Source organism: Paroedura picta, chromosome 3, assembly GCF_049243985.1.
Source record: "Paroedura picta isolate Pp20150507F chromosome 3, Ppicta_v3.0, whole genome shotgun sequence".
Taxonomy (NCBI): domain Eukaryota; kingdom Metazoa; phylum Chordata; class Lepidosauria; order Squamata; family Gekkonidae; genus Paroedura; species Paroedura picta.
Window position 1 is genome coordinate 110,438,506 of NC_135371.1, and position 23,583 is coordinate 110,462,088.

Below are 23,583 nucleotides of genomic sequence, written 5' to 3' on the forward strand. Positions count from 1 at the left end.
TTACAGAATTCAGCAACTAGCACTTATTTACCGCTAAAACTTATTTTACACTTTTTTAGTTGACAGACCCATTCACCATGCAGACAAGCCTTTCTAATTTTTGCCCCTTCCAAAAAGATGCAGGAAGGAAGGAAACGGTTTATCAAGCATCTCCAGTACTGATGCTGTGCAACACCAGGTCAATTAAAAACAAAGCCTCCACATTACATTACTACTTCATGGAACACAAGGCAGACCAAAACCTGGACAAAGTAGCATGAAACAGTCACCCTTAAAGAACTAACTCCTCCACGTTTCTCCATCCCCCATCAATCACAGACCATGGGTCTGGGGAGAGGAATGGCCATACTCAGCAGGAGGCTTTGTCTTTTAGGGCTCTCCCTGCTCTGGAGATTAGTTGGAATAAGCCTGAAAGCCTGGCCATCTGGTTTGTGTACCCTCTATCTAACACACTAACAGCTAGTCTGTCAGGCCAGCTCAAGGTAGCTGCTCCCCAGGAACTGTGATACCCAAAAGTTATCATCTTCAGTTATTTCAATGTCCACGCTGATAAGCCTGCCTTGAGATTGGACCCGATTCTGATGTCTGCCATGTCAACACTAGTAGTCTCTCACAAATTGCCACTGACTCTACCCACCAGGCTGGCCCTAACTTCTACCTGATCTTTGCAGCAGGAATAGAAGGGGAACTGATTGCAAATGAAGCAGTGCCATGGTCAGACCACTACACCCTAAAAGCCCAGCTCTGTATCCCATCCCAACCCCTGATAGACAGAGAGCACATTTTAGCCCACCAACAGAGACTTATGGATCCAGAAAGTTTCCTGAATGGTTTCCTAAGCCTCCCTAGCAACTCATTAGATGCAAAAGTTGAAGACTGGAGCAATTGGATGTCAGCTGCTATTGACAAGAGCACTCTCAGATACCCTATCCACCCTCATCACAAACCAGCTCCCTGATATATAGAGGAGCTGAGTGGATAAAAAGAGAGCTGAGACAACTAGAGCAAGCTTGGAGAAAGTCATGTGATAAAGTATCGAGAACATCCTATAGGATGTTTATGTCAGCGTCAGATGGCAGTGAAATCTGCAAAATGTGCTTACTATGCAGCTTCCATTGCATCCACTAGCTCATGCCCAGCACAATTGTTCAAAATAGTTGTCTCTAACCACCCTCATTGTGGAGTATCAAATTAACAGTGAGTTGGATATTAGCTGCAAGGTATTTGCGAGCTTCATTGCAGGCAAAAATTCAAAGCTCTGCCATGACCTTTCTCCAACCCTTAACATATTAAAAGGCCTAGAGACCCCTTGTCCATCTCTGAGACAGAATTTCAGTCACTTCAAGTGTGTATCACAAGTTGAAGCTGACAAGCTGCTGTCTTCAGTGAGGCCCACCACTTGTCCTCTAGATCAGTGGTCCCCAACCTTTTTATCACCGGGAACCACTCAACGGCTTTTACTGAGGCCCGGTGGGGGGGGTAGTTTACTCCTCTACTCTCAACCATTGCCCTAACGCTCTCTGATCGCTATGGTAATGTTTAAACATCCCTTCAAAATAAGATACAGACACGCCACAACAATGAACATAAGGAACATTTTATTTTCATGGAAATTTTAACTCATGACAATGACAAATCAATGGGAAACCTGAGCTTGTTTCTCTGCAACGAGATAGTCCCATCTGGGAGTGATGGGAGACAATGACACCCGAAGTGTGTTGTAAAGGGCTGGGGGGGATGAAGTAAAGGGCCGGGGGGGAGGCATCCTTCGGGGCCCACCTCCAATTAGTCAAAGGACCACATGTGGTCCGTAGCCCACAGGTTAGGAATCGCTACTCTAGATCCCTGTCCATCATGGTTCCTGAAAATGATCTACAAGAACATGGAGGCCCACTTTGGGAGCTTACCAATCTCTCCCTGGCATCAGGCATTTTCCTGAATGGGCTGAAGGAGACAGTGGCACATCACCTATTGAAAGAAACCATCACTGGACATAGAGGACATTGCTAACTACCATCCCATCTCACACCTAGCATTCCTGAGGAATGTGGGAAAGAAAGTAGCTGTGGACCATTTATTAGCATAACTGGATGAAGCTTCAGTCCTTGATCCTTTCCAATCTGGCTCCCGACCAGGTCATAGGGTAGAGACACTGGTCACCCAGCCTAAACGGCATCCAACTTAAAACAGCACAATCAGTTAGGAAGATGGGTATGATCCCTATCACTTCCTTAACTATGGAAGCTCAAGTCATGAAAGTTGCACAGCTTGCCATGCCAAGCTACTATCAACCAATCTGTCCCCAGAACACCTTGCCACAGTGATCCATGCAAAAGCCACCTCTAGGCTGGATTACTGTAACTTGCTCTACGTGGGTCTTCCCTTATCCTACTCCAGAAACTACAGTTGTTTGTGTTCTTCGACATCAAGTGGACCGAGGCAGTTTGGCATTGATAATATTACTAGACCTGATAGCAACATTCAGTACTCCTTGTTCGCTGCCTCATTAATGTGGGGATCCAGGAAGGAGGCCTAAAATGGCTGACCTCTTTTCTCCAAGGTCAAGGACAAAGAGTGATAATCAGGGAGAACCAATTGCACCACTGCGAACTCAAATGTGGAGTCCCACAGGGAGCAAGTCTCTCCACAACACTATTTAACATATACATGTTTCCTCTTGCCCAGCTGGTTTGAAGCTATGGCCTGGGCTGTCACCAGTATGCTAATGACACCCAGCTCTATTTCCTAATGGACAGTCAGCCTGATAATCCCTTCCCCCAGATACCTCTGCCAGATTCCTGGAAGCTATAGTGGAATGGTTTCAGCATAATTGCATGAAGCTCAACCTCTGAAAGACAGAGGTCCTTTGGATAGGTGCAAAAGGCTCAGACCAGGAAGCATGCCTCCCCAGCCTAAATTGCATGCAATTTAAAACAGCACAATCAGTTAGGAAGCTGGGTATGATCCCTGTCACTTTCTTAACTATGGAAGCTCAAATCATGAAAGTAGCACAGCTTGCCATGCCAAGCTACTATCATCCAATCTGTCCCCATAACATCTTGCCACAGTGATCCATGCAAAAGCCACTTCTAGGCTGGATTACTGTAACTTGCTCTACATGGGCCTTTCCTTATCCTTGCTCCAGAAACTACAGTTGATCCAAAATTCAGCTGTGTGTTCTCATCTGAACACTGTAGAGAGTCCACATCAATCTTCCAGCAGCTGCACTGGCTACCAATCGAATACCAGGTCAGGTTTAAAGTGCTGGTATTTACCTTCAAGACCATAAGCAGTCAAGGTCCTGCATACCTCAAGGACCATCTACATGCCAGTACCCACCGAAGAGCAACATGCTCCATTCACTCCAACAAACTGTTAATCCCTGTCTCTAAAGAAGATCACCTGGCCTTAACCAGAGCCGGAAACTTTTTTGTCCATGGCCCCAACCTGCTATTATGAGCCCTGAGCCTCAGGGGACGGATGTGAGTGAGTGAGTGAGTGAGTGAGTGAGTGAGTGAGTGAGTGAGTGAGTGAATGAATGAATGAATGAATGAATGAATGAATGAATGAATGAATGAATGAATGAAATCAAGGCCCTACCAACTCAAACAGTTCCATATGTCCCTAGACTATGGTTAACTATATGTTGATTGCTGTTGAATTGTTTGTTTACTGTTATGTTGTCATTTATATCATTGCATATGTTCTCATTACTACTGTTCCTAAAATGCCCTGAGACATCATCATCATAGTAAATAAACAAGATGAACATTTTCAATAAATATAAATAAGGCATTTCATGCTTATTTTAACAGCCAGTCTGGTGACCTAGTAGTACATTGTACTTCTCACCAAAAGAAAAATGGACTTTGAGAGGTAAGGGGGGTGATATTTGACTTTCAAAACTAAATAGTAATTCATAATTATTAATAGGAACCTCCAAATTAAAAGAAATCTGAAATGTTCATAACCGGAACATGTTCTTAAAGCATTCAAGCATCCTAAAATCAAAAGTACTTTGGAGCTCCAATGTTTAACATGTTAGGAATGACAAGACTTCCAGTTTTTAAGATCATTGAACAGAGCAGAATTTGAAAACCTGTGTGTATATATATGTGTTTGTGTGCATGTTTACTATCAAAGGAACTCACTGGCTTGAATACTACCACTTTACTCAGCAAAGTCTGAAATTTTCTTCTAACTTAAAGGTAAAGGTAAAGGTATCCCCTGTGCAAGCACCGAGTCATGTCTGACCCTTGGGGTGACGCCCTCCAGCGTTTTCATGGCAGACTCAATACGGGGTGGTTTGCCAGTGCCTTCCCCAGTCATGACAATTTACCCCCCAGCAAGCTGGGTACTCATTTTACCGACCTCGGAAGGATGGAAGGCTGAGTCAACCTTGAGCCGGCTGCTGGGATCGAACTCCCAACCTCATGGGCAAAGCTTTCAGGCAGCTGCCTTACCATTCTGCGCCACAAGAGGCTCTTCTAACTTACACAGCTCTTATTTTGTTGGAAGAGTCACTTTAGCTAGAAGAATGTTCTTTAAGTTGGAGGATGGTAGTATAAAGTGGTAGTATAAAGACCACTCATTTTCCCCAGAAGCCAATTACTATGTCTGAAAGAAGAGTCCCCTTCCCTAAAAAAAAAGTTAGTATCTTTTAGCATCTAGAGCAGCCAAACTGTGGCTCTTCAGATGTCTCTGGACTACAATTCCCATGAGACCCTGCCAGCAACATAAATTGTGAACATCAGGAAATAGGAAGTTGCCTTATACTTTTAATTTGTATTTGTGAACAGTTTCACCTAAGTTATAGGTGGAACAGTGAGCAGCCCTGATGCGCCCTATTCATCAAATAAACGTTTAGAAACACAATTGTGAACTGAAGAATGCTTCAGATCAAAAATAAATTTTCTTCAACATATTACAAAACTTTTCACCAAAAGCAAGAAACTCAATATAAAGTTATCAAACAGCTTTTCCTCATCTAATATATTGAGAGCTGTGGATCTTATACACAGATTGTCACAGACTATAAAATGCAGAGTTTGACAGAATCAAACGGATAAAGATTCTGCCTTATTTCCAGATTTACAACCCCCTGGAAGGCCTGTATATTTATAATTACAATATCTGGGGGTGATTCCCCCTCCCCCCATATCTTCCAGGTTTAATAAGCTTCCCCACTTTTGCAAGATTAAATGTGGCTGTTTATTGTGATCTTCAGCTAACAATGAGTCAGATACTTATTACCTGAAACTCAGCCCATGCTCAGTATTTCAGATATTACCCATTTGAATTCACTTTTCAGGGTAAGATTAGAATCCTCATTCATAGTGTTCCTGGCTCTGCAGCCCTTTGGATACTTTGTTTTGTTGGATTACGCAAGATCTGTAGTATGCGTGATTCAGCAGCATATGAAGAACATCCTACAGGGGACATCGGACAAGACGTGTATTTAGCAGGGACAGGGCAAACATCAGAACGGGACAGACACGATCAGAAGGGGCATTAAACAGACAAGAGTATAGCAAACTGGGATTTGGGACCTGAAGCAAACATCATCAGGACCTCCTCTCCAACCGCCAATAGTGGGAGGGGGGGAAGTTGAACTGCTGATCTTGCCATGCTGGTAATGCTGGGAATGTTATTATTGTCTTTTAATGGGGTTTTAATGGGGATTTTAGGATGCTGTATCCCGCCACAAGCCACAAGGGAGTGGCGGGGAATAAATCTAATAATAATAATAATAATAATAATAATAATAATAATAATAATAATAATAATAATAATAAATAAATAAATAAATAAATAAATAAATAAATAAATACAGTGGGATGCTTTACAGGCACTTGAGAACAATATCTGAGAAATGAAGAAGTGTCACTCTCACTCCTTTATTAACCTATTCCGGGCCAGAATGTTTCCAAACACGCCGAACGGGCATTAAACAAACAAACAAAAAACAACAGCAGGATGCATTACAAATACTTGAAAACGGTTTTTTTACAGTTCTCTTGTTTGTTTGATGCCTGTTCCGGGGCATTCCAAGGCATTTTGACTCTGAAGGGGTTAATAAAGATGAAAGATAATGCTTGTTCATTTTTTAAACATTGTTAAGTGTCTGTGATTCATCCTGTTTTTTGCAGAACTCTTGTTTGTTTAATGCTCTTTCCAGGGTGTTCTGGAGGCATTCCAGTCTAGAAGGGGCTAATAAGGGAGTGAGAGTTACACTTGTTCATTTCTAAAACATTGTTCTCATGTGTCTGTAAAGCTTCCCTCTGTTTTTTGTAGTGCTCTTGTTTGTTTAATGCCTGGTTCCAGCCCATTCCAGATTTTACCTTGTCCCTATTTAGCATAGCTAAATCAGGAACTTCCGGGTATTTTTCTAATAATCTCCTCCTGTGTCCTGATAGGTTCAATTGGAAACTTCCTGCTCCTTTGAGCACACTCCCTCCCTCCCTGCACAGTCAGAATGAGTGCAGAACACGGCAGTTAGAAAGTTAAGAATCTTCCTCTAATATATGACTATTTTATTCTTTTAAGCAGCTTGGTTCTCTACTCTTCGCACTCATAAACACTGCCAATAGGTCTGACATAATGTTGCCAATTCTGGAATGGGAAATTCCTGGGACTTTGGGAGTGGAGACTGATGAACACAGCTGTTGTAGGGGGGATGGGCCTCCATGAGGTACAGTGCTACTGAGTTCACCTTCCAAAGTAGTAATTTTCTCCAGGACAACTGATCTCTCTAGTCTGGAGATCACTTATAAATCCAGGAGTCTACAGGCTTCACCTGGAAGCTGGCAACCCTTGTTTGAAATGTTATCCCCTGCCACTTCCCATTTCCCTCATAAGTCTCTTATCTTACTCTAGGCGGATCTATGATTCATTATACGAAGCCGCAAAAACAAAAACGAATAAAACATTGCTGGTACTGACAATGAGTTAATTGTAGTTAGGCAAATTCATAGGAAAAGTTACATCTTGGCTAGCTAAGATCATCATGGTCTTTAAACTATTTTCCAAAATAACAGTTCTTGTTAAGGAGAACATTTTGTCAATGCTTAAGCTGAATGCTTATGTGCACATATTTTGAGCACATTTTACCACACATGAAAAAACACTACACGCTCATATGATGTACACTCTTCCAGTATGCATATGAGGTACATTTTGCCAGACTTTGCCTAAATGACCATTATTTAGTTACTGTTTATATGTGCACATTGTCTATGTGCTCCTAAGTATTTTAAGTTAAACGGAAGTAGATGAGAAAGAAAAATATATAATGTACTACAGTCTAATTTAATTTTGCCTGCTACAGATTGAAAGCATCAGATGGACCACTAGGAAAATTGAGAATGAAAACTGCACCTCTAAACCTTCTTTACAAAGATGGTGGCAGTTATTGTCTTGCAGCTGTGTACACTATGTGTGTGGATGCTGTCATGGGCTACATTTGGAAAAGAAATAAGGGTTCTCATATCGGCTCTTGACTAGGAAAATTCCAATGAATAGCATTGTTGCAGATTAAATGATGTGGCACTGTCAGCCAAAAATGGCCTGAATCATTGCTGTAGGTTTTGGTACTAGTATATTCTGTTATTGATTAACTGTTTGCAGGCCAATAAGGGTCATATTCTGTGAAGTATTTTCTTGAAAATAGTGGAAGCTGAAAGTGCTTAATTCCTCACAGGTTTGTTCAGCACTTTATTCCACTAAACAGTACATGCAGAGCTCTCATTCTAATATCTGGCTTCAGAGATACCGTAACTGATAATGGCCATGTGGGACTGCAAGACTTACTCACAGGTATTCCCTTGGCCAATTTTATTTTTAGAAGGAAATATTAGGACAATAGTTAGTAAAAAAAATCATATGTACTTCACTAATTCTTAATACTTCCTTATAATTATATCAACATAATCTAGGTTCTATGTTTGTCTATTTGGTAGATAACAGTTTTCAAACAATATCTGCATGGCTTGATTCTGATGGTGATCAGTCACATCATAACGTCCACTAATATAAGATCGTGGAACACTGAAAAGCATTTCCCGACCCTTATCACATCGTAAAACATGCCACTATATGAATTTTGATTAAATAAATTTCTCTAAAACAAATGATGACTCCCTTGGTTTTGGATTTCAAACATGGCCATCAATGAGATGTTATCCAATTATGGCCAAATTTATCAGAAGTTTATAGATGCCATACTTATTACACGTACAGATTGCCGACTGAAGTTCAGATCTCTGTGGCAAGTCACAGTCCAGCCTGCCTCAAAGAATTGCTGTGTACATAAAAAAGAATAAGGATTTATACTATTCATAGACCATTAGATGAATCAATAATATTTTCGAATATTATTCTGGGATGTTCTTAGTAACAAAAATGGTCTAATCCTAAATTGGTATTCTATTCATTCTAGAAGCCTTTTCAGAAGAAAGGTGTCAAGGATAATGAACTATAATATAATTACAGCTTACATTTCTGCAAAGTTCTCTCTACATAAATGAGTATTTATCAAGCAGCTGACTAAAACAAATAGATTAAATTCATTTCTGCAACAAGATATACATGATTCTTTTTCATTTGGCTCTCTGTTAACTCTGATTAATTATTTCACTTCAGTTTCATTTGCAACATATTTATCTTTTCAAAGGTAGTGATAATTGGTATACGGACTTTCTAGGCCCCATTGAAGAGAATGGAATTACTGTCCATTCCTTACATTCTACTGACCTCTAGAGACATGTATGATTATATATATAGATATGTACACATCTCTGTATAAGCATGACTATTAGGATCAAGACCTAGCCATGCACATGATGTAAACACGCACAACACGAAAGTTTCTAAATATGTGGAATCAATGTAAAATTTAAAAGATTTCTTTTCCATATTGAAAACAATGGAACATATTTCTTATGGGTAATATATAGACCGTGAATGTCTAAATTTTACCAAAAGGAAGCTAACCATTGTACTAATTAACAGGAATACAGCTGTTTCTTTAACTTGTATCAGTGCTTTCTTGACATTTCGTATCTTTAAGAATCTCATCACATATTAAAGCTTTCATCAAGCTATAAAAAGATTGGAGGATATATATGTAAAAGCTGATTATCAGCGCTTGTTAAGGAAGTTAACATCTCATATCAGTTTCTGCAGTGATGCCTTGCTGTCATCCGGGGCAAAGGCCTCACATTGGGACATCAGTTCTAGACCACAGAAAAACAGCGAGAGACATCAGTAAGGGAGTCTACTGCATCTCTATAATGGAAGTAGAAAATTGGGTAGCATAGAAATCAGATGAAATCACTGGTATTAAATAAGAAATAAATAAAATATGCCACAATTACTTAAATAAAGATGTTCAGCTAAAAGGCAGCTGTATATTTAATGTATATTAAATGTATATTTAAACAATTATAACATAAATTCTGTTGATGTACATTTTCAGCTCAACACACATTTTGAAAACCAGCATTCTCATTAATAAATTTCCATTCCAATGCTTTGAAAAGTTACATAAGCATTGCCTAAGACTGATAAAAACATTAGAGCCACAAACAAACAACAAACCTATTTTTAGGAATTTTCTATATCACATAAGCAACAGTTTGAGACTAATGTGAGTACCCTGAAAGGCTTGCCTTTGGATTTTGTAATACTTACCTTTGCATCAGGTTATTTTAGAATTTTACATCATGTGAATCAATGTAGTACAGGATGTAAATTTTGCATAAATTGTGAACAGCTATGATATGCTTGAAAAAAAAAAGTTTATCGGGTGCAGTACAGCCTGAAATATTAGCTGAACCCTAATGAATAACTTCAGATCTCAATTATTTCAGAGACATTTGGATATCAAAATACAAACTTTCAAATGATGGAGCACCTAAAATCTGAGCAAAAAATTCTAAGCACAAAATCCCCCAAGAACTGCTTTTGAAATCTGTCTTTAAAAGCTTTGGTGTTAAGAATTCTGCCATGTCAAACATAAATGCATTTTAAAATATCCTATATAAATATATGCAGGATAGAAACCATGGAAAGTTTTCCTGCACAAGTCTAATAAAAAAAGAATAGGTTCAGTGCAAGACTATGGACAAATTCTTTTTTAATCACATAAAATCAATAATTCACATCTTCTAAACAGTAATTATTACACTCAGTACAAGATATTTAAACTTGAATATGAATCCTCAACAGCTGCTACACTAGAGCTATCTCATCATCTTTCTGAAACTATTTCACGAAGAAATTGCTATATATTTAAACCATGAATGATAGCTATTGAAGTATTTTAAACTAGTTGAACCTGTATGTTATATGTATAATCTATTCAGTGCTAGGCTACATTTGTGCATTTAAGAACAAAACCACATAAATACAGCAAACATCTGGCATTTTATCATGCCAATATTTTACACCATTCCTTCTCTCCCTGACACTTACCCACAAACTGGTATGTCAAGTAATGAATGATGTGCACTTTTGGAATTAAAACATTAGAAACTGAAATACATAAAACAGTTTCTAATACTTAAAACACATCTGTTGTGTGCTTTTAACACATTTAATGTATCTTTTCTTGTTCCACTTGTATAGAACCACACCTGAGAAAAATTTCATTGGAATACAGACCCAATTTAATGCAAACATCCCTACTGTCATCTTGGAAACTAAATACATTACTAATAGGAACTTCTCAGATTTAAACTTGTTTCCTACAGCCATTCACCTGAAAAGTACACTAAAGTTAAAAACTTTTATAAAGCTAAAACTGCAAGCTGTAAGTTTAACAGTCATCAGCCCAACCAATTTGCTCATGTTCTAGCCAATGCTTGGGAGGAGAGAGGGAAGGATTTTTTTGTTAAAGTTCAGTGCAATAGAAGAAAACAAAGTGTTTTGTAAATGTTCACTGCTAAGACAACATTAAAGATATCTACAATTAACTTATTCATCCAAGGATTTTAGAACTAATACATTCTAGGAAGTCTTTAATTATGCAGAGATAAGAATCACAAGACTCATTTTAGAAAAGTAAGCAATTATTAGACTCTAATGTCCAATACCTGTTCTATATTTTAAATCATCCTGTACTATTTTGAATGTGAAATCTGACCGTTTGGTGATCACTGCCAAAAATAAATATTCCCACAGATAGAGGTCAGTGGTTGCCTGAAATTGCATCAGTAAGTGACTGTATTCTAAAACTCTGTTCCTTTGGGTCTGCTTTGTCATGTTTTCACTGATTACAAGCACAGGAGTTGCAGCTTATAATGCCACAGTATGCAAAGCACAAATTTGTTCTCTACCATACATAGATTAGCCCTCTGCCAGCATTCTTCATTCTTATACCTGTTTAAACGCCAATCTACAGTATGTTTTTTTTTAAATATCCTAGAAATTGATCCTTACAAACCTGCAATTTCGGTTATTTTACAGACGACTATATTTAGCATTTAATATCCATCAGAAGACAACCATTTGTAAATTTCTATCCTATTAATTTAGAGGATGCAGTTTTCTTTAATTTTTTCATGTTTTACTGTGTATTGGCAACCAGTACACATTTTTATAATGAATCTGGGCATTATTCTTTTAATAGTGCGCCATTTCAGCTCTTCCTCTTCGAAAATTTGCATGTTAAAGGGCTTTAGTATTCAGTGATGAAATGTTCTGCATAGTAATGTACAGTAAACTGATTTTACAATTTAAAATAGCAGACGTGCTATGTGCCTAGCAGAACTGTGATAATTCCAGTAAGTGTGGCTTCAGCTTTAATAACACCCTATAGAATGGTACGAAAATGTAATGATCTCACATTACTCTTCAATCAGCAGCCTACATACACAGGATCAGCAATGTTTAATAATTTTTTTTCCTGGAGCATTTATATTCTTATTGCACAGTGCTTTCTCTTGATTCCTCCCCCAACAAATAAAATGATGTTTCCTTTGCTCTACAGCAGCATCTACTGGATTATCTGTAAAATGCTTCAATTCATATTAATCACACTGTTAATGTTGAGAAGCAAGTTAGCATCTGCCAAAAAAGGATGGGGGAGGAGACAGCAGAAAAGGGAGAGCTATGAATGAACTAAGATTTGGTTAGGAAACAGAGGCTTTACTATTGCCATAGGGTTTAAACTAACACTCTTAGAATCATTTGACCTCCTAGATCTTTTAATGTGATACTGAATGTGAACTATTTATTTAAAAGAACAAATACATCAGCACTACAGTGACATTATTAAAAAGCATGAATTTAAAAGATTGGGTCCTACAAGATAAAAGAAACACCAATTCTGTAATATTTCCTGTTCGCCAAAGGTACTGTCACCTTTTTGGTTAATCCGTTGTGTCTGATCTGACACAATGTTATGCAGATGTAAAATAAAAGTGGCATCTGTCAAAATGCTATACATAAAAAAGAAAAATTGTTCCTGCTTTATTGCATGGCTTTCCATTTTAAAGTGCAGTAAACTACATAGAAGTTTTAATATTTGCCAAAGTGCTATATTCTAGACGTGTGAGTTTTACCAATTCTATGTATCAATCCCCCCCCCTTCATTCATTTCCAACACCAGACTTCATACACGAGACCATCATATAAAGGAAGCATTCAGTTGCATCTCTATACATTCATGGGGAATCATATACCTTGGGAAATCTACATGCAAAAACATTGTAGTTCATATTGTTCTGATAACACAATTTATGATTGTGTGTGGTTCTGTGTCAGCAGAATAGGATAATCAGCACATGCACGCATAATGGCATAGATTTTGTTAAAATATTAATTTTGGCTTGTAGCATGTAATTTTATTATATATCTTCCATTAAGACTTCTTTCCACAGGGACACACTATGCTACATAACTTTTTAAGACCTTTCCTTTCAGGAATAGTTTAATTTACTCCCTAAACAATAAATACAATTGAATTTAATTTTTCATCCTCCTATTCTTTAGTATTTTATTGTAAAGGACGGGCACATTTTACAGGGTGGAGAGAGTGAGAAACAAGCAAAAAATCCAGAATGCGTCTACTGCTTACATAATTCTACTGATCTCTTATCAAGCTGAACCATCCTTTCACTTATTGTATGTGAGTGTCTCACACACACACACTATATATATATATATATATATGCAAAACACAGATGCAAAACAAAAACACAGATGAGACCTTTAAACAAGGACTCCCAAGCTGCTAAACATCTTGGTAGCCGTGAACTAAAAAACAAACAAACAAACAATTAAGCTGCATGTGGTTGCTCAAATTTAATTGTGAAATTACTTTTCCCTTTTGTGTATGGTATACTTCTCTCTCTGAAGAAGAAGAAAAAAGGAAAGGCCTAGGCACAAAAGCCAGAGCCATGCCAGGCTCCCTAACTGCACTGAGCCTTCTCCAATCCAGAGTTCAGCCTTGCTGCCTGGTAATTAGCCTCTCTGTGTTCCACAGGAAGCCCTTCATTAGAACCCAGGTGCGCTGGTCCACACGGCACTTGCAGAGTTCACTCCGCTTGACAGCTGCCATCAATCCGCTCTTCTAATACTGCCTTGCTGCGCCTGGGTGCTGTTTGTGTGGCCTGGTGAACCCCTGTTCCACGAGGACGGGACCGCTGAGTAGCCATTTGTTGCAAAACAGGGCAGCTCTTGGGCTGCCCAGAACTTCTGAAGGGCTCTTCCCCTTTCCCAGGGATGCTGCCCTCGCAATCTCCCCCCTTAACCCGAACCGCTCGTGCAACCGCTACAGAGACCAAATCCGTACCGGGGAAGCACTTCAGCTCGATTGGGCAACCAACCGCAGCACGCTCGCCGGCTACCTGCAAGGCTGCAATAGCCCCGCCGGAGCTTGCCCGCCTACCTCCCGCTTCGCCTTCAAACGTCGGCTGTTCACCTTCTTGCAAAGTCCTGCGTTCGCCCGCGCAGCGTCCCTATTCAGCCCACACGGAGAAGGGGGGGGGGGAGGGAAGGAAGGAAGGAAAACACCCCACCACCGCTCGCCAGTGCCCGCTTCTTCCCACCAGCCCATTTGCACTCGAGTCTGTCGCACGCGCCCAGGTCATCAGCAGGACTACAGGTACTTCGGGCGGCAAACAAAAGGCACCACAAGCCCCGCTGACCGCCACTGACGACCCTCTCCCCGGGCGGCGGGGGGGGGGGAGCGAGAGGATTAAAACCTGCATCTCCGATGAAGCGCCTCCGCCAAGGCGCCCTTCCGCCCCAGCCCCTTCTTACCTGCCTCGCTGGAAGCCTTCCTTCCCTTGTGAGCGGGATGAAGCATCTCTAGCCTTCCGGATCCTCGCCTCCCGCTCGTGGGTCCGCGCCGCTTTAAGTCTCGTCCTCTCCCCCCCCCCGCCCCTCCCGCAAGCAAACGTTGCTGTGCAAAGTGATTAGTTTCTTTTCTTTCCTTCTTTTTTTTTGGCCGTTATTGTCCCCTTTTTAAAGTCCCTCTTGAGGGGGGGAGGGAGGCAGTCGCGGGGGAGCGATGTGACGCCGCCTATTAATCTTTGGCGAGAGTGAAAAGGCAGGAAAGGAGCGCTCGATCAAACTGAGCTTCACAGATGACTGGGGAAAAAAAAACACACACACACAACCTCCCCGCACACGCACACGCACACAGAGGCACACGCCGGAGAGGCAGGCGGCAGCTCTGGCTTAAAGCACCGCTAGGCGGGAGCGTAAGAACCGAAGAAGAGGGGCGAGTCAATGGAATGTGACAACGTCTGTGCATCAAAGGCAGGAGGAGAAGAGGGGAGAGAACAATGGGCGAAAGGCAGAGCCGAGGCGAAGCGAGCAGCCGCCAAGCAACACCGAGGACTTTCAGGGAAGGGGCGAGGGGGGGAGGGGTTTCAGCGGGATAAGGCGAAGGCAGCCCGTGTCGTCTGTTTACCTCTCGCTGGGCATGCCATCCTGGCTCGCTCACATGTGGCAGCACATTGTTAGGGCTCGCAGGTTTGAAAAGGGAGCGAGAGGCAGTCACCATGTGTGCGGCTTTCACCTCATTGGCATTTTCCTGGGCAGAGAGACACATGCCTTTGGGAGGGAGGGACGGGGAAGAATTCCTTCCTCGAATGCATTTATCTGCCATTGACTTCACGTATGCCTGTGGATTGCCTCCCCATCTCTCTCTCGCTCAAAGTGAGCTGCTAATTTCCACCGCAATTTACAGTGCGGTTTTAACTGGCAGATGGAACTCTACTTATAACTACTGACAAACTGCCACTGGTAAACAAAAGCCTGAAACAAATGCTTAATGCTGCTAATTGAATTTGCACTGTAGCAAAAACACATTAACACTGCTGAATCTGTGCTTTGGAAGAAAGGTATGATAGACATTCCCCTCTGTTCACACTCTTATTTTTACACTGGGATAAATGGAGTGGGGAGGGGTGTGGGTGGGTGTGAGCATGGCCTAACAATATGCCATATCAATCAGCCATTAACAGCAGGTTTTAGAAGGAGATATTGAAATGGCAATTTCAGAACTAGAAATAGGATTTCAGTTTTTGTACCATCAACTTTGCTCCCAAAGAAATAAGATTGATTTCCTCTGTCTGGGTTGAACATGTCTTTCCCCTTAATTACTGGACTTTAGAGCAAAGGCATTCAGAGATGCACAGCTTGACCCAGAGAAGCCTCAGCTGTCTCCCTGCAGTCAAACTGGTGCTACGAATATGTTGGATCCCACCTAAAATTTCCACAAGTGGCCGAATGTGTGTGTGTGGCGGGGGTGTCACCAGTTTCCTCCTCCCAAGGCTGAGGATGATTCTTAAGAATTTCCTCCTCTCCCAGGCTATTTCTCAGCCCCCCCCATCCATCAGGATCATTAATGGGGGGCATTTTTGATTCAGTGAGAGGGAGATGCAGGGAAGTAACATTTCCATCAATGACAGTTCTTCTAGTTGTGCAAATTTTAGGTGGGATTGAAGCCAATGACAATCACAGGCCAAGTTGCTGTTGCACAAGGTGAAATCATTACTGGATGTATCACGCATTCATATTGATTTAGGTGGGATTTAAAATAAGCTTATTCATTACCTTTCCCAAACTCAAGACAATTAATATAATATTCAGGAAGACCTTGTGAAACTATACTTAATACATAAAAAATAAATAACAAAAGCTCTCCAACATAACTTATTCTGTCAATTTAGGCAGACTGTAAATGGGTGGGCAGAAGGGGTTGTGTTTGTCTCTTTCTTGAATGCTCAGGGAAATGCTGATCACCACTTTGGGGTCAGGTGAATTTCCTCCAGACCAGACTGACCAGGGATTCTGTTTTTTTTGGGGGGGCGGCATCATCTGGACATGGAATTGGGGTCACAGGTAATTGTGAATTTCCTACATTCTGCAAGGGATTGGACTAGATGACCCTTCCAACTCTGATTCTGTGAGAACGACAAATTCAGCAGTGGCATTTGGTGCCGCCAGCCATTCAGTTCATTCAGACAGATGGGTCTTTTTGTCCTTCAGAAAGTCCTGAGCTAATCCGGACCAATATAGGAAAATTAACCCATAACCTAAAACCAATGGCTGTAAAATCATACTAGAAGCTGGTGATTTTAACTCAGTAAGAGTAAACAACATTACCTGACAAGAAGCACTAATTCCACACATGCTGGATAATGCACTTTCAATGTGCTTTTGCAGCTGGATTTTCTAAAATGCATTGAAAGTGCATTATCCAATATGTGTGGAATAAGGATAATGATGGCCTGGGTTAATGTAGGCTCTTCTACTATTTCCTCTGTCTCTCCTTTGGGCAGCCCCATATCCTCTGCCATTTCCCTGCTTTTATCTCCCATTATCACTTACCAGCCAACCATTTTCAGCCTGCCCCTCCCAGTTTTCAGCTGTATTTATTTTATTTATTTATTATATTTATATACCGCCCTCCCCAGAGGCTCAGTATAAGTATATTTTACTTATATCTCACTTTTCTTCCCAATTGTGATTGAAAGCAGTTTATATTGTTATCATCTATTTTTATCCTGTGAAATAGATAGATTATGCTGAGAGAGCAACTGGCCCAGAGTCATCATTCTAGCAAGTTTTCATGGCAGATTAGGGCTTTCAACCTGGATCTCCCTGATACTAGGTGTAAACTGCACGGAGCTTTTATTCCAACCCCAGACCAATTCAGTCCCTGCCCTCTACACAGAATGCGATTTCTGTTTGGATTTTGGGCGATTTAAATTTTCCTTCTGCAGCAAGAAGGATTGATCCGGAGTGACCTTACCTTTATTGTGGGATATCTCAGACTGCTGCTAATCCTGAATATATTCAGAAAATCGCATTGTTTTGAATCTGGGCTCTCCTCCGTGGTAGAGGACCTGTGATTGGCTACAAGTAGTCATGTGACAAGCCTGCCTCAAAGGAGAAGCCCCTAAGTTCTCTCAACTTCTGTTGGCCTTGGATTTTTTTTTGTGCCTTCTTCGTTCCTACCCCCCCCCCCCTCAAGAAAAGAAAGGATTTTTTCCTCCCTCCTCTGACTTCTTGGATCCTCTCCCCCCCTTCAAGAAAACAAAGAAAGAGTCTCCATTTGCCTTCCCCCCCTCTTCTGAGCCTCCCTAACCACGTGCAGAAGACTTTCCTGTTTCAATGGGGAGGGGGGGGGAAGAGGAAGACCCAAGTTCAAAGCAATCTGAATTCAACAGGATTGACAATGGAATAAACAAAGTAAATGCAGACTCTGCCCTAGTCTAACATTCTCGAGCCTCCTCACTGGACTGACTCTCAGCTTTCCCTCCCTCCGTCTGTCCCTCCCTGGCAATCTCTTCCTGGGAAAAGTCTGGCCAGGTGAAAGAAGCAGAGCAGCAGCAAGTTGCTCAGGTGAGTTGTGTGAAGGCCACTGCTGAGGCCAGCCTAATTGCAAAAGATGCACAGAGGCTGTCACTGGGAGAGTTGAAAGTCATTATGTCATCCAGCAGCCACTGCTGCATCTGGAGCAGGCACAGAAATTGCATGATAGCTGCTGGTGAAATGGGGGGGGGGGAGAGAGAAGAGCCCTGAAAAGGTTTTTCCACCACCTTCTGCTGGGTTAACCCAAAAATGTATTTTTTAAAGAATTCTGATTTTTCTGCTAGCCTAGGGCTTTTCTCAAGTTTGTAGAAATACCTGTCTTGTACATTGATGCCTTCAATCTCCAGATTTAAGTATCCACAGATGGGACCATGCTGAAAATCAAATCTCCCCCCACTTTGCTAGCCCAGCCCACCCAACCCACCCACCTTGAAGAGCTGCTCCAACACCACAGCTGTTCCATTCCATTTAACAGGTAAGGAAAGACTATTCTCTGTGCAAATTCAGAGAATTCTGCTTAACTTTAAAGGAGATTCCCCTGTGTATTTTAAAAAACTTTTCAGATATTTCTGCATATCCCCCCAAGTGTGCAAAAGATCTCTTTGACCTCTGTGTGGCCCCAATCCACAGATTCAGCTATACGCAGATTGCACATGTGGCTAGTAGATTGAAGTAGAATACAATGAAACAAAAATTGGTAAATTTCTGACATCTTTTCTTGTGTATGGATTAAGATAGTAATCCAAAGTATCGAAACAATTAGTGAGCTTGCAATTACTATTAGCCACACCAAAAGGCATTTGTCTCTAGCGTCTACTTCCTAGAAATATCTAATGGTATTTTATTCACTCACTCTCGTCTTAACAGCCGGAAAGTGAGGAAGGAGTTCAAGGAGGTTTATTGATCAAATGAAAGATCTGTATTGTGTCCTAATAACCACTGGCTCTCCATACAAATGCAACTGTGCAGCTGTAAGTCTCCAATCTTTCTGACCCTGCAGGCACCTCTGGTTTTGCAGCACAGAGTAGTCAGTACAGATACAAAACAGCTGCTGCAGGAGGCGTAGCCTAACAAAACAACAGCAATTCTGATAGCAAGTCTTCAACATAGCAGGTACAAACCCTGCTTAGAGGAATGCCTTTCAATATGAACATATTCTTTTACATTTTTTCACTTGTGCCTTGGTAGGTACCAGGAAATGTGTTAGAAGGCACCATGGTGCCCATGGGCACCTTGTTGGGGACTAAAGACTTTCCAGTGGTAATATCTACTGATGGATTTACATCAGTAGAGAATTGGAATGCTGGCCTCCAGATGGAAACCCCCCCCCCCCCAAATTACAGCTCATCTCCATACTGTAGAGATCATCTCCCCTGGAAATAAAAAGGAACTTTGGTGGGTTGACTCTGTGGCATTATACCCCACTGATTTCCTTGTCCTCCCAGGCTCCACCACCAAATCTCAACCTGGCTTTGGCAATCCTACCCTCTCATTCCCTGCCAGTGGCCACGGAGGACAGGACACAGATTACAGACATGTCTTCCTGCTGTAGCTCAAAATTCCTTCCAAATGCTTCTGTTGGGGGTGGGGGAGGAAACTCTCTATTAGCAGCATTGATGGGGAAGCCAGAAGGGTTATTGTAACACAGTACCCCATTCTTAAAAATTAAAATGGGTGCTCATCACCCCGCAGTGCAGTAGAACCTCACTGCCCAATCTGCCTTATCTGTAGTCACAACCCCGGGGTGGACTGGGTCCAGCACGGAAAATGCTCCCTTGTATGGACCCAGGAAGGCAACTATAGGTTAGATATCAGGGAGGGAGGGGGGGGGGAAATTAACAGTCAGAGTAGTTCACCAGTGGAATAGGCTGCCTAAGGAGGTGGTGAGCTCCCCCTCACTGGCAGTCTTCAAACAAAGGTTGGATACACACTTTTCTTGGATGCTTTAGGATGCTAATCCTGAGTTGAGCAGGGGGTTGGACTAAATGGCATGTGTGGCCCCTTCCCTGCGATTCTAACCTTCCCTGGCCCAAACATCTGGCAGCAGCTGGGTTAGGTGCTGCGGGTGCAGAGGGGTGCAGAAAGGGTCCCGGTGTTTTGTATAGCTTTATTAACTCCATTTTTATTACATTCTGGTGCTTGGCTTTTAGTTATCCTGAGTTGTGTTAGGGGACAGCTGTTAGGCAGCTTCTTAGAATATACTTCTCTCTCATCCTTATCAGTAGCTCTTATCTAGGAAGACTGATTTGTTTTCTCTCACTAGAGTTGGGCACAAACCACATTTTTTGGAAGGCTAGGTCACAAACTGAGTTGATTTGTATGGGTTCATGACCCCCTGCACTTTCCATGGGGAACAGAAAGCTGGGGGTTTAAATTGCTCTGAACCATTTAAACCAAACAGCTGAGTGGCAGGGGGCTCTCATCTGTTCATTTAAATGGCTTAGAGCTGAACTCAAGAAAGCCACTTCAAATAGTTGAGTGCCTGTCAAGTATTCTTCATGTGGCTTAGCTGTTTAAAGGAACTTTATTAGGCAGTGGGCCCTGAGGCTGCCTGCCAAAGAAAGCCCCTTTAAATTGCTGCAAGACACAGAACAGTTTTATCTTTAAAGGGACTGCACTAGAAAGCCTGAGACAACTAGCAGCAGGGAGCACCAGCCTCTCAACTGGTTTTACAGCTTTCTGCTGGAGCAGAAAGCAGGTACTTAAAGGGATTCAGAGTCCTTTTAAATTCCTACTTTCTGCTCTGGCCAGGAACTGGCATGAACCCCACAAATTGTTTTAAATGTTCATGGAAGTCTTTGAGAATAGACTGAGTTCTGTTCCCAGACTATGAACAGAGCAAAATTTGTCATGAATTCTGCATCATGGTTCAGTTCATATCCATCTCTCCTCACTAGATGCCAGGTGCAAGATGGCTTGGCTCATCTCAATGTTTGAGATAGCCTGATTAATTATTTCTTGATTTGTAACCAGCAATTAGAGTGTGAGATGTGTAGTTTTAGCTGTGTGTCTTATCTTGAGGTCTGGCTAAGGTTAGTTGTTTGTATGTTTGAGATCCAGTGGATCTGCTATTTATGTAAGGTTCTAAGCCTAATAGTATATTGTTTCTTTGGGATTTCTGTGAACCATGAAGCACCTGGACAGAGCCTCAAATACTAGTGTTTGTTTCATTTGGTATTTCTTATTTGTTTTAATTATTTGTTTTATTTATTATTTTGCATATCTGCATTGTTTTCAAGCTCTGACCTGGATGGCACAGGCTACACGTACTGCATAAGAACCTATGCAGGGGCTGGTCTTGGTCAATATTTGGAAGGGAAACCATCAAAGAAGCCAGAGGCAGGCAATGGAAAACCACCTCTGAATATCTGCCTTGAAAACCATATGGAGAAAACCATAAATTGGCTGCAAGTGGATGTTGAAATAAATAAAATAAAAGTGCTTTTATAGTTGATAAGGTATTTTCAGCCATTCACCATCTTGAGGCCCTAAATTGGGTAGAAAAGAGAGATGCTAATATTTTAATTTAAAAATTAAAGAAATAAGTAAATTACTTTTGTGAGGAAGAAGAACATAATCTGATATAAAGAGATTGTGGGATTAGTTATGTGAGATGTGCAGGTTATTTTTCCTTCTTTAAATGTGCTTTCAGTTAAAATTTCTCCAACATCATTACTGAGACATGCAAAAAATCATACCACGGCACATTAGAATAACTATTACAGAGCAAAATTTACTAATAATGACATTTTCCACGGAAAAGTAAATAATTGGTTTCAAGCTCTAGACTTGTATAAGTTTCCTTAGCTCTAGGGAAACAACTAATCAAAGCTTTCTCTCCCATCACCTTAGCAAAGCCAATTATAAGGCAAGCCTAATACTTAAGAGAAAGACCTCCTGTGTCTCTCCTTTATTTTCTTACAAGCCACAGCACTTTAATTTCTATAGTCTTTCTACAGCCTGATGCTATGACACAACCTCCCAAAATTTAGCATGGGGGGGGCAGGCTTATCAAGCATGCTATTTGGCAAGAGTACAGGAAGATTTGCTAGTGTTAACACTGGCACATAGCATGTGTTTCTCCAAATTACTCAACCTCAGTTCTGGCCAATGAACCAGATTTGTTGGGCAAAATGTACCTTTGCAAGGCCCAACAGCATGACATCTCATTATTATTATTCAAGTGGAGTACTGACTGCTTATGACAGTGTAAGAAGTGTCATTTATTCACAGTAATAGATAGATACTGAGCCCTGGCTGCATACTTGAAAGCCAGATTTAACCATCTGACTATGCAAAATACATGGCCCCAGGTAAATGCCATGAAGTACAGATTCAGTGATTTAAACCTAATTCTTCCCCTGCAGATGGGAAATCCCAGAATCCCCAGCTTGTTCCTTAGAACAAGACAATTCAGCCAGTAAAAGGAGCCATAATAACCTACTTTCTCTAGTATCTTTAAGCCAGGTTCATCACATATTACATAATGTATTTTTAACTGTTAACTAAATAGATGACAATATAGACAAGAAATGTACATCACTTTGAATATTAACGCTTTTTAGTAATGTTCTCTGTTCTCTGAAACATATGTATGTCTATATCAAAAACAAAGAGGCTGAGGCTTTGTATCTCAAGCAAAGTTAAGCTTTTAAAAATATATAGAAATAATAAGAAAACATCACCAAGTTGTTTATTTAGACTTTTGTATTGAAAAGTAAATCAAAGTGAAATAGTGCATTGAAAGAAGAAAGAAAATAAATGTTTCAGTAGAAGAAACAGCTTGTCACAAATACTAGAACTGCAATAAAAAAAAGCCTTATTTTTTACAACTGGAAATGCTTAAGAAACCAATAAGTTGGGGGTTCATCAGGATTGTACAGGGAGGTTACATTGCCCATTCCCCAAATTTTTACTTCTCAAATTATATTAACTCTCAGGGGGTTAGTAGGCCAGTTCATCTCTCTCCCCTCCTTTACTTAACAGATTTTGAACAGCTCACAACATTCTGTTGCTCCTGGAATATTTATTATTAATTTAGTGATCAGTTTATCATTAGAACAAGTGCTGTGATTAGGGAACAATTTGGGAAAGAAATCCCACCTCAACTCTCCTATCATGCATTGACCAGGTCTCAGCAATGTTGAGGACGCCTCAGAGGAGGAAAGGGCCAGCTTAGCCAGATCAGAGGTAGCAGACGCAGACAAACAAGAGGAGGTAGTGCAAGCCTGCCAAGAGTTGCAGAGTTGCCTCCAGTTCCCCAGCTCTGATCCAGCAGATGAAAGCCAGCTGCCTGTTTTTCACCCCTTCACTGTTAGAGGCAAAGGTGCAGGCTTAGAGCAGCGCTGCAGGCTAAAAGGAGAAGTGTTTACCTTATGGCTAAATGGCATCTACCTGCTGCTAAAGAATTGTTGCAGGATCCAGTCTGAGCAGCTGCTGTTTAACTATAAAATCTCTTCAGGGATGTTGAGAGATGTGGATGCAATATAAACTATAGGCTGACACTTTTTGCTCGAATCCTGAAAGCTTTGACTTCTTGGACTTGGAATATCATGCTTGCCTGACCTCTGGAATCCTGAACCTTGGACTGAAACAATTTTGTATTTTGTCTCCTCCCTTGGCTTTGGTTATTTGAAAGAATTGTGAAAGTTGCTGCAATATGATACCAGCACCGGACCATACCATTACACCTCCTTCCAATCTCCTTTCCTACGATGTTCATAGGCCTGAACTGGCTAATCTTCCCTTTTC

The 23,583-nt window shown here is 41.1% G+C and overlaps 1 protein-coding gene and 1 long non-coding RNA gene across 16 annotated transcripts in view; one reads left to right on the forward strand and one right to left on the reverse strand.

Moving 5' to 3' along the window:
- Window positions 1-23,583, reverse strand: part of TENM2 (teneurin transmembrane protein 2) — a 1,331,635-nt gene that overhangs the window by 801,145 nt on the left and 506,907 nt on the right. Inside the window, exon 1 of one of the 15 annotated variants that reach the window (XM_077327173.1) lies at window positions 14,266-14,855. The exons of 11 other annotated variants lie outside the window; for them this stretch is intronic. In XM_077327173.1, coding sequence (XP_077183288.1) covers window positions 14,266-14,311 — 46 coding nt within the window. In that variant the 5' untranslated portion in view covers window positions 14,312-14,855. Of the gene's footprint in view, window positions 1-13,795; window positions 14,100-14,265; window positions 14,856-23,583 lie in introns of those variants that run through there. 3 more of the 15 variants (XM_077327171.1, XM_077327175.1, XM_077327174.1) reach the window with 3 other exon arrangements.
- Window positions 14,045-18,301, forward strand: LOC143832570 (uncharacterized). Its single transcript, XR_013229318.1, has 3 exons — window positions 14,045-14,107; window positions 17,821-17,862; window positions 18,180-18,301. It is a non-coding gene; the product is annotated as an uncharacterized LOC143832570 (long non-coding RNA).